At 46.7% G+C, this 11,669-nt stretch overlaps 1 protein-coding gene across 1 annotated transcript; it reads right to left on the bottom strand.

Annotated features, from left to right (window-relative positions):
• Window positions 1-506: 506 nt before the first annotated feature.
• Window positions 507-11,406, bottom strand: LOC136581737 (protein kinase C delta type-like). Its single transcript, XM_066582361.1, has 7 exons — window positions 11,364-11,406; window positions 11,068-11,187; window positions 10,866-10,973; window positions 2,569-2,849; window positions 1,504-1,797; window positions 923-1,311; window positions 507-564 (listed from the first exon to the last, which is right to left on the bottom strand). Exons 1-6 carry the CDS (start codon window positions 11,404-11,406, stop codon window positions 1,141-1,143), a joined length of 1,017 nt encoding a protein of 338 aa, XP_066438458.1. The 3' UTR covers window positions 507-564; window positions 923-1,140.
• Between the last annotated feature and the right edge of the window lie 263 nt (window positions 11,407-11,669).

The raw sequence follows: 11,669 nt of genomic DNA on the forward strand, positions 1-11,669 counted from the left end.
ATGGAGCAGGCTCCGCTCCCGAGCCCACTCCATACAAACCCTGCACACAACTGCCAAACATGTACAGTGTATGTTGCCAGGATGTTTAAAAAAAAAAAAAAAAAAAATCCGGCCTCCTTCCACCCCTTAATAGCCGGCCATCGCGCACCAATGTGTTTCCCCTTCACCCGTGGCAGCACCATCAGCTGCTGCTGTCATTGGTTCGGGGAAATCCATCTACTGGTAAGAAAAAAACGGTATTTTTAAGGTCTTTAGTATAGTGCACATGTCTATGATTCTACATGGCGCAGATGTTGTGGCGCCGGTACTTACCGCCAGCTGGGTGGTACTGCTGGCACACTCCTAAGGGGTCCCACGGTGTCTTTTCTCCTGATGTACTCATGGGGGCTCAGGAGGACCGCTCGCTCTGGTGGTTGTAAAGCCGGAGTCCAAGAGGGTCTTCAAGTTGGAGAATGAAAACCCTCTGAACATGGCCTGGTCTTTAGCTGATGGGCGTAAGTCCTTGGCCTCTGCTGCTTCCACGGCGTCCAGGTGGAATGGCTGAAGATGTTGAGGTTTAGATGACTGCAAGAAAAGAAAATACTATTCTGATTATGGTGAGAAGGGTTTTCCCATGTAAGACAAACTACGGACCTGTTTGCTGACTGCATTCGAATCAGTGGGATTGAGCTGCAATACCAGGCATAACCACTAAACGATATATGACGCTGTGCCTGATATACAAGGAAAATGCTGCAGCGCTCACTTTTCACTGTTCTAATATTGATGACCTATCCTAAGAATAAGTCATCAATATTTAAAGTTTGGGGTTTTCCAGTTGTGAACTATTGATGGTCCATCCTCTAGATAGGCAATCAGTAGTAGATCAGGGAGGGAGTCCCTCACCATCCAGGATCTAGTACAATTCTGCTCATTTACTTACCTCAGGGATGTGCGGTGGGGGCACTCTAAGGGATTCCAGAGTCCCAGTCGATCAGCTGGAAGAACAGGTGCTTTCGGATGTTTCTGTTGACTCCGAGACGCTTGGCTGGGTTCTTTTTGAGGAGCTGAAATGAGAAATGTCACTGTTATTACTGACTATAATTACAAGAATCTGACTAGAAAAGGCAATAAAAGCATCACAAATTACAACATTAGAACTCAAAGAAATAAAAGTAACACTCTTACCTGTAAGATGATGTTCTTCGCTCCGGAGGTGGACTCCTTAAAGAGTTTTGGTTTATACTCACGCTCGCCAGTAATCATTTTATTCATGATGACTCCAAATGAAAACCAATCGACGGCGGCGTTGTATTCCTCTCCGGCGTCCATCTGCCATAAACAGTAAACAGTAAGTTGGGAAATAAGTTTTACATCATTACATGGGATCTGGGCACTGCACTAGGCGAGCGCTGAGACCGCAGTCCTCTATACCATCCCTGGACTGCTGTCTCCAGGATCCATGACCCAAGAACATTAATACACTTATGGCAAAAAATAGTATAAAGAGTCTATTCCTCTCACCTCAGGAGCAATATAGCCTTCGGTCCCAGCATGATCGGTGGCCGTTCGGTCTCCGTGCATGTTCTCCAAGGCAAGACCGAAATCTGTGATCTTCACATGGCCCGTCTCAGCCACCAGGATGTTCTCGGGCTTCAGATCTCTGTGGATGATCCCCTTGGCGTGGAGGTGCTGGATGCCGCACACCATCTCTGCAGCGTAGAATCTGGTGCTGTTGACATCGAGCCGTCCCTTCGACTGCAGGAGTTGGTCCAGGTCCCCGCAGCTCAGATACTCCAGTCCGAGTAGAACGTGCGTCTGTAATGTAGAAGAGACATATGAGAAGGTACAGGTCCATACAATGGAAGAATCTGTCTCAAAATGGCCGCTAGATACAAAATGGAGCATTATAAGATGTAAATAAGCTTGTGTGTAGTGAAACAATAATTAAAGCAGAAATAACTTGCAGAGCATGGCATTCGGTGCAATGTCTAATGATTTGTTTTTTTTCTATTCATCCGAGAACATTTGCCTGGTACAGTCGCTATCAGAAGAGACTCCCCCACTCCTGAGCTATGGGAAAAGAGCAAATCGTGCTGATATGACGCTGCGATCATCCAAACTCCAAGGGAGGACGGGATAACGTCCGGGAGGAGTAATCATTTGAAGGACATTTCACATATTTATTCTCACTGCGCTGATTGTTGAACAAAGCACAATTCTTGACGTTTTTTCTAACTCAATGAAATTAACCCCATGACTAATGATGACGTATTCCTTTCCTGTATTTAGAACTATACTCAGTCAATAAACGCTCAGAGTATGTACGCCTAAAGCAGAGTGAGCTATATACTTGCCGTGGCTCTCTCTCCGTATCTGAGGAGAACTAGAAACCGACTCTGGTGTGGTTCTTGGCCTCCGTGCTGCAGCGGATACGAATTGATTTGGAACCCAAGACTTGAAAGGTTAATGTGACCTAGCGGTCCTTAACACATATAAGGAGGTTGGTTAGTATGACGTTATATTACAAAGTCCACATCTACGGGGCACATAGCGGTGAAGTTTGCAGATGTGCGATAACAACTATACCTTGGTCTGAAATGCGAATTCTGCATGGACGAGGAAGGGACTCCCAATCGTAAGCTGCAGAACACGGTGCTCCACCATCACATCCGCCATCTCCACTTCCGCTAGCAGGGCTTTCTTCCTGATGACCTTCACTGCGAATTGCTGGCAGGTAGCGGTGTCCTCTGCCAGCACGACTTCCCCGTAGGCTCCCCGGCCGAGTACATGTTGGAACCGCAGTCTCTCTCGGATGGTCGTAGAGGTGGTGCTTCCTGAGCCAATTGGCCAAACACCGCTGGGTCCTCCTAACAGGGAGCAGAATAGTAGAAGTGGTGATGTTTGTAATATCTGCTGCACATTATTCACACTGATGGGAATAATGTACATGTGTAATGTATATGTGGTGTAGATATTTTCGAATATACATACAGAAGCAGTAAATACTACCTTAAGGGCCGCTTCACATGAGCGTATACGCAAAAGCTCTCTCCAATGCAACGTATTTGCACATAACAAGGTTGTTGAGGTTGATTTGCAGTCATGCCTAGTACTGTACTTTTTGTGCACACGGGGCCAGGTCACGTGACACCCCCTTCCATGGATTAAAAGGCTATTTATCCTAATGAAGTCCAGATGTGTTTTTTAGCAGTTTTGCACAGTGTTTTACGCATTCCCCTGGCATATTTGCGCAGCTATGACTTTAGACTTCTATGAGGGGCATTTGCTACGCAAAACACAGAAAGATGGAGCAGAACCTAATTTTTTGCGTGTAACAAGATGGCGCACCACCACACTACCAACCGAGCCGTGATAGAATATCTCCATGATGGTCTGCCAAAATGCTGGATAGGATGGAGAGGTGCTGTTGAATTCCCTCTCTGTTCCCCTGATGTAACCCCCCTAATGTCTACCTGTGGGGAGCCCTAACGGATGTGGTATACCGTGGAAAACCAGCTACACTGGCTGCACTATGGAAAGAAACTGGAACTTAATGCAGATCAATCCCTGCGGACGCTGTAACCAGTGTTCTTCATGCAGAATCCCTTTTCTCCCTTTTTCCTTGGGCTATCTGATAACACATTTATATCATAGTGTACCCTTAGAAGTCCAAGTTGTTGCATATTTTTTCCTATCCATAAACATCCTTATTCAGGATCGCTGATCCTCTTGGCCACAATCGGCCTTCAGGGATTCCTGTCTAGTTGTGTAAATGTGGTATCCTGGTCTTGGGTTCCAAATTAATTCTGTATTTTTGTCTGTCAATCACTTTCACGTTCATTCCAGTATCTACTTGGTCTGACGTGGATTATGTGTGTTCAAGTGCCCTGGTTTTTAATAGTATCTCAATAAAGTTTGGTTTTAGACATCTAATATAGGGGACATTATTGCAACTGGGGCTAATACAGGGGACACTATTACTACTGAGGCCACTGTGGGGGTCACTATTGCTACTGGTGCCACTGTGGAGGTTACTGTTACTACTGGGGCTAATATGGGGGACACTTACTACTGAGGTCACTATTACTACTGGGGCTAATATAGCCGACACTATTACTACTGAGGCCACTGTGGGGGTCACTATTGCTACTGGTGCCACTGTGGAGGTTACTGTTACTACTGGGGCTAATATGGGGGTCACTATTACTACTGAAGCCACTATAGAAGTCACTATTACTACTGGATAAGAAAAGTCAATTATAAAAACCCTGCGCTGGTTGGACAGCCTAATGACAATATTCAGCAGTCACTGGTGACCCTCATATCCAAATGAGAAGAGAAGAATAATGTGTGTATAAATAAAGTTGATTGAAGCGCACCCCCATGTAAGGGAAGGCGTTATTGTTAATTTAACACTGTAGTGACCCCACAGCTGCATTGAGCGCATAGGCGTGGCGTCACGGGTTGCTGGGGTCGCCATGGTGACCCGGCCTCTGCGCTCTGGGGGCCCAGAGGCCGCCCTACGCCATACCTACATGCACATTCAGTGCATTAATGGGTGGCCGTTTTGTGTGCAGCATGATTCCAATCAGGCTGCATGCAGAACGGCCAGCCCAAGTGTAGCCCGGCAGAGCAGGGGGGAGGAGGAGGAGGGAGGAAGTCACATGGGCCGGCAGGGCACAATGATCATGTGCTGCCCCCTGCTTCCTGCTGAACGTGGAGTTGCAGCGTCGGGGTAAGTCTGTCCCTCTCTACTGCATGCAGGTTCTAAGGCCGCTCTCACACACGTGTTCAGAAAACGCAGCTTGAAATAGTGACCAGAATTTTAAGCTGTGTTTTCTAACACCGGTTACAGCGTTTGACGGCGCTTTTTAATGCACCCCATCATTGTGGTGGGTGATGAGGTGTGTTAAAACCACAAAAACGCAAAAATAGAACAGACAGCTCTGAAAAATCACAGTGATAGGGACACCGCGTTCCAGCGCGGATGTGAGTAAGCTCATTGATATCTATGGGAGTATTGTACCGCGGTTAGTACGGCACTCGGGGCGCTGTGCTCATAGCGGTAAAAAGCGGTGTGTGTGAGAGTGGCCTGCGGAGCTACAAACAAATTTTCATGTGCAGGAAAGATTACATAAAGGGGCAGATCATGTTTGCAGCACGATCTAGGTATGAGTATGGGGGAGTGTGGGGTGGAGGCCCCAGGGGGGGGCCCCGAGCGGAACTTTTGCACCCGGGCCCCTGAGCCCTTAGGTACGCCCCTGATTGAGCGTGTTTTCTCTCCAGTACTTCTATGGAGAAGGAACGCGCAGCCACAATGACGTCGATACCCAGACATCGGCACACTATGTCCTCTGCCCTCCGAATGGAACACAATATGCGTAGCAGCCGGAGATTAGCAGTAGAGACAGCGAGGACGTAATGACGTCACCAGGGGATACACTGGAAGAATGACCTCAGGATGGAGCGCAATGAGCGTTCTTGCAGGAGACTAACAACGATGACAGCAACGTGTGGATGTAATGACGTTACTAGGTGACGTACCAGTAGAACCGCCCCTCTCCCCTGGAGCAGATACAGGAACATGTGCTAACTACCTACACAATCATATGGGGTAAATATGAATACTATACTATGTTTGTTTATGTATGGCTTAATAAAGGGACTGTTATGCACAGAAACGTGTTGCCAACTTCATCTATATACCGTCTGGAACATCGCATCTATACCTTCTATATACCTTGATGTACCATCACTAGGAGGGGCTGCTGTAGTTACCATATCCCCCTCCTTCAAAGAAAGTGCCAATTACTTCTCTGGATATTGTCACCAGTGACCGCTGGATATTGTTATTACCTGTCCTACCAGCCAGGGTTTATATAAGTGACTGTTTCTTTTCTAATCTATATGTCAGGGAGGTCCCCTCATTGGAGAGCTCCCCCGTAATCCGTATAGCTCTCCCCTTCTACAGTGGATACCACCGGTGTAGGAAACCGCCTATTAGACATATATCCAGGACCACAGGTGAGACACCTGGAGATCCACACTGGGTCCAGGTCTTCACACCAGGTGAGTCCTGATCCTTTATATCCCAAGGCACTTTCCTGCGGCTATATAGACTATTACTACTGGGGCTGATATAGGGGACACTATTACTACTGGGGTTAATGTAGGGGACACTATAACTACTGGGGTTAATGTAGGGGACACTATAACTACTGGGGTTAATGTAGGGGACACTATTACCACTGGGGCTAATATAGGGGACACTATTACTACTGGGTTTAATATAGGGGACACTATTGCTACTGAGGCCTTTATGGAAAGTCACTATTACTACTGGGGCTAATATAGGGGGCACTATTACTACTGAGAGTGGAGAAGGCGCAACACTCCAGGTTAAAGCAAGTAGGAAGTGACCAAAGGTGTGGAACACTTCTCTTATTTCATAATTGGGACCCACCAATAGCTTGTATATTTTAAACACCAACCAAACTGATGAAGGGGTTATCCCCGAAACGCATTTTCATAAGCTTATCACGTACTTTATTAAATAAAAGAAGTTTTCCACACCTTTGGTCACTTCCTACTTGCTTTAACCTGCAGTGTTGCGCCTTCTCCACTACCCGTTTTTAGTCCTATTCTCTTGCTCTATCACACCCCCCCAGGTGGTGCGTCATCTCGTCAGGCAGCACCTCCACTATTGAAGTTACCACTCCACTCTCTTCACCACGTATTTAGTATTATTGTTCACACGACTGTACGCGTTTGGCTCCAGCCTTTTCTTTCCTCCTCGTCCACAACTTTTACTACTCTGTGGAAGTCACTATTACTACTGTGGCTAATATAGGGAACACTATTACTACTGGGTCTAATATAAGGGACACTATAACTGCGGGGTTTAATATATGGCACACTATTACTACTGGGGTTAATATAGGGGACACTATCACAACTAGGGTTAATATAGGGGACACTATTACTAATGAGGCCTCTGTGAAAGTCACTATTACTACTGTGGCTAATATAGGGGACACTATTACTACTGGGGCTAATATAGGGGACACTATTACTGCTGAGGCCACTATGGAGGTTACTATTACTACTTGGGCCAATATAGGGGACGCTATTGCTACTGACGCCACTCTGCACGTGGCAGCAAAACTCAACTTGACTTACAGTATGGAAAAGCACACAGTGGAAATGCTGCGCAATGTCCGAATTGGAAATTTCTGCACCAAATTCCATAGCATTTCCGCATCCAAAAAATAGTAAAAATCTGCTTCATTGGTGCAGATTCAGACTAGAAATCAGCTGTGTATCCGCAGCTGATTTCGTACTATGCGGCGCCCCCCTCGCCTCCTTTTGTAGGTTTCCTGCCATCAGCGCCCCCTGGCTTCCGGTCCCAGCGGCCTGGTCAGGCAGGACGCCGCTGGTTAGGTGAGGCCAGTACAGGCCGCTGGGAACCAGAAGCCAGGGAGCGCTGACAACGGGAAGCCTTTGGAGGAGGCGAGGGGAGCGTAGCATAGTATGAAATTAGCTGCGGGTATGCAGCTGATTTCCAGTCAAAATCCGCACCATTGGTAATCCTGTGCTCCAACTTGGAAAAAGTTGTCCCTATCTGTCCCTATCTACTGCATGCAGGTTCTAAGGCCGCTCTCACACACGTGTTCAGAAAACGCAGCTTGAAATAGTGACCAGAATTTTAAGCAGTGTTTTCGAACACAGGTTACAGCGTTTGACGGCGCTTTTTAATGCACCCCATCATTGTGGTGGGTGATGAGGTGTGTTAAAACCACGAAAACGCAAAAATAGAACAGACAGCTCTGAAAAATCACAGTGATAGGGACACCGCGTTCCAGCGCGGATGTGAGTAAGCTCATTGATATCTATGGGAGTGTTGTTCCGTGGTTAGTACGGCACTCGGGGCGCTGTGCTCATAGCGGTAAAAAGCGGTGTGTGTGAGAGTGGCCTGCGGAGCTACAAACAAATTTTCATGTGCAGGAAAGATTACGTAAAGGGGCAGATCATGTTTGCAGCACGATCTAGGTATGAGTATGGGGGAGTGTGGGGTGGAGGCCCCAGGGGGGGGCCCCGAGCGGAGCTTTTGCACCCGGGCCCCTGAGCCCTTAGGTACGCCCCTGATTGAGCGTGTTCTCTCTCCAGTATTTCTATGGAGAAGGAACGCGCAGCCACAATGACGTTGATACCCAGACATCGGCACACTATGTCCTCTGCCCTCCGAATGGAACACAATATGCGTAGCAGCCGGAGATTAGCAGTAGAGACAGCGAGGACGTAATGACGTCACCAGGGGATACACTGGAAGAATGATCTCAGGATGGAGCGCAATGAGCGTTCTTGCAGGAGACTAACAACGATGACAGCAATGTGTGGATGTAATGACGTTACTAGGTGACGTACCAGTAGAACCGCCCCTCTCCCCTGGAGCAGATACAGGAACATGTGCTAACTACCTACACAATCATATGGGGTAAATATGAATACTATGCTATGTTTGTTTATGTATGGCTTAATAAAGGGACTGTTATGCACAGAAACGTGTTGCCAACTTCATCTATATACCGTCTGGAACATCGCATCTATACCTTCTATATACCTTGATGTACCATCACTAGGAGGGGCTGCTGTAGTTACCATATCCCCCTCCTTCAAAGAAAGTGCCAATTACTTCTCTGGATATTGTCACCAGTGACCGCTGGATATTGTTATTACCTGTCCTACCAGCCAGGGTTTATATAAGTGACTGTTTCTTTTCTAATCTATATGTCAGGGAGGTCCCCTCATTGGAGAGCTCCCCCGTAATCCGTATAGCTCTCCCCTTCTACAGTGGATACCACCGGTGTAGGAAACCGCCTATTAGACATATATCCAGGACCACAGGTGAGACACCTGGAGATCCACACTGGGTCCAGGTCTTCACACCAGGTGAGTCCTGATCCTTTATATCCCAAGGCACTTTCCTGCGGCTATATAGACTATTACTATTGGGGCTGATATAGGGGACACTATTACTACTGGGGTTAATGTAGGGGACACTATAACTACTGGGGTTAATGTAGGGGACACTATTACCACTGGGGCTAATATAGGGGACACTATTACTACTGGGTTTAATATAGGGGACACTATTGCTACTGAGGCCTTTATGGAAAGTCACTATTACTACTGGGGCTAATATAGGGGGCACTATTACTACTGAGAGTGGAGAAGGCGCAACACTCCAGGTTAAAGCAAGTAAGAAGTGACCAAAGGTGTGGAACACTTCTCTTATTTCATAATTGGGACCCACCAATAGCTTGTATATTTTAAACACCAACCAAACTGATGAAGGGGTTATCCCCGAAACGCATTTTCATAAGCTTATCACGTACTTTATTAAATAAAAGGAGGAGTTTTCCACACCTTTGGTCACTTCCTACTTGCTTTAACCTGCAGTGTTGCGCCTTCTCCACTACCCGTTTTTAGTCCTATTCTCTTGCTCTATCACACCCCCCCCCCCAGGTGGTGCGTCATCTGGTCAGGCAGCACCTCCACTATTGAAGTTACCACTCCACTCTCTTCACCACGTATTTAGTCTTAATATAAGAGAGGGCACCCCTGCTGAGTGCCATTACTGATATCAATTGGTTTACAGCTTTTCCCATTTAACTGGACCTGTGGCGTGGGGATATTATATAGGGCCATTATCCAATTTAATAATCTGCTACCTAATCCTATCTTTTCTTGGCCTTCAAAAACGCCCGACTTACTTGGTCAAAAGTGTTCTCGGCATTACCTGCAAGCTATTCATCTCTCGCACTTTTCCTATCAAGTAAAGTGTCCTGATTGTATTGTCTCTGGCCTCTCTCCCAGGGAAAAATCCCACCTGGTCCTGATGAATGAGCACCTGAGTGATAAAAGTTTTGTAGTAATAGTTCCTGTGGCAATAGTTTTCACAAAAAGTTTAGTATCTATATTCAGGAGGGAAATCGGGTGATAATTCCCGCATGACATGGGATCTCTGCCGGGAGGGCCTGTGATGGAAAGGGGCAATTCCCCGATACCACGTTAAAGGCCCTACCCAGGGGAGAGACTATGAGATCCCCGCAGGTTTTATAAAATCTGGGGGTAAAGCCATCAGGGCCGGGACTTTTTCCTATTTTTAAGTTCTTAATTTCCTTCAGAATTTCTGATTCTAGCATGTCTTCCTCTAATGTCGCCGATCTTTCTGCCGTGATCACAGACAAAGCGTCATTCTGTAAATATTGATAGATCACAGACGTATCCACCGCCCCCTCTATATTATATAACTCGCCATAGTAGCTGCTGAAGCACTCTAGGATATCATTTGTCGCATGTATTTTCCCTTTATCAGTTCATTGCAAAAATGTAGGACTGTTTTTCCAGAGGATTTAGTGCCCTTTCCAACCATTTATTACCGTACTTGTAACCCCCCCTTTAGTCTACCTCATATGCACAAATGTGCCCTATCCATAATCCTCAATATTTGTTGTTGTAGAGTCGAAATCTCTGCATTTAAAGATGGGGAAGCGTTTGACTTATTAGCTTGTTCTGTCTTATCCAGCCGAGAAATCAAGTCCAGCAAGTTACCCATCCTATCCTTCTTGAGCCTTGCCCTGTGTGAGATAAAGATGCCCCTCAGAACATACTTCAAGGCTTCCCATTGGATAGTCAGGCATGTAGTGTCTGTCTTGTGGATCTCCGCAAAAGTCTCTATTGTCTGTCTGACCTCCTGAAGGCAGCAAGCCTCACCTAAGAGATTGTCATTGAGTCTCCAAGAGTTCGCCCCCCCCTTCCCCTGCTCTCCTGTCCCAGCAAGGCCCCATAGACAGGTATGTGGTCTGACCATATAAAATTACCCATGAAGCATCTAGGATCCAAGTCCAGGAGACCATCTGAGACTAAAATGTAGTCCAACCAACCATAACTATTATGAGTGGCGGAGTGAATGGCTGTAGTCCCTGACCCTAGGATGAAGAATCTTCCAAAGGTCAATGAGTCACAGCTCAGACAATCGTCTCCGTAGTCTATGCAAGGCCACCAGGAAGGGCCCAGACTTACCCGAGGATGTATCCTGATCAGTGTCCAAGCCAACATTGAAATCCCCTCTGAGAATGATATTAGAACCCGAGGCAAACTGCGCCAGCTCCCCCAGCATACAACAGTCAAATGAAACCTGACCTGTATTGGGAGAATAGATATTATCCACTGTGAGAATACGACATCCAAGATCCAGTTTAAGGAAAATAAATCTACCCTTGCTATCCACCCTGGAGTCCATAACTCTATGTGGGAGGCTCTTATGGATTGCTACAGACACTCCGCATACCCTCCTTTCAGGATGCACTCTAGGATACCAGCTTGTGTAATATCTGTCATTCCCCTTGGGGAGATGGCCATCTCTGAAGGGTGTCTCCTGAAAGAGGACTATCAGGACTTGTTTCTTGTGTAAATGTACCAGAATCTGGCTCCGCTTAGCAGAAGCATTCAGACCCCTGACATTATATGAACAAAAAGAAAGGCTAGTCATGGCGGTGGTTCAGAAACTGTAAGGAGAATTCTTGTGGCAGCCAGCATGCGAGGGACTAGCGAGGCAGTAATAAGAGAAAAGTGAAGAAACAGATAGAAGGGAAAAGAACATAAAGTAGGATGACCGAAGACAT

The sequence above is a fragment of the Eleutherodactylus coqui genome, chromosome 11, assembly GCF_035609145.1.
Source record: "Eleutherodactylus coqui strain aEleCoq1 chromosome 11, aEleCoq1.hap1, whole genome shotgun sequence".
In the NCBI taxonomy this organism is placed as follows: Eukaryota; Metazoa; Chordata; class Amphibia; order Anura; family Eleutherodactylidae; genus Eleutherodactylus; species Eleutherodactylus coqui.

Bases quoted from the DNA above. Each gene is read 5' to 3' on its own strand.
- LOC136581737 (XM_066582361.1), bottom strand. From the start codon at position 11,406: ATGGCCATCTCCCCAAGGGGAATGACAGATATTACACAAGCTG. The intron at 11,188-11,363 runs GTATCCTAGAGT...CTCCCAATACAG, and splicing joins GACAGATATTACACAAGCTG to GTCAGGTTTCATTTGACTGT. The intron at 1,798-2,568 runs GTATAGTTGTTA...TCTACATTACAG, and splicing joins AATTCGCATTTCAGACCAAG to ACGCACGTTCTACTCGGACT.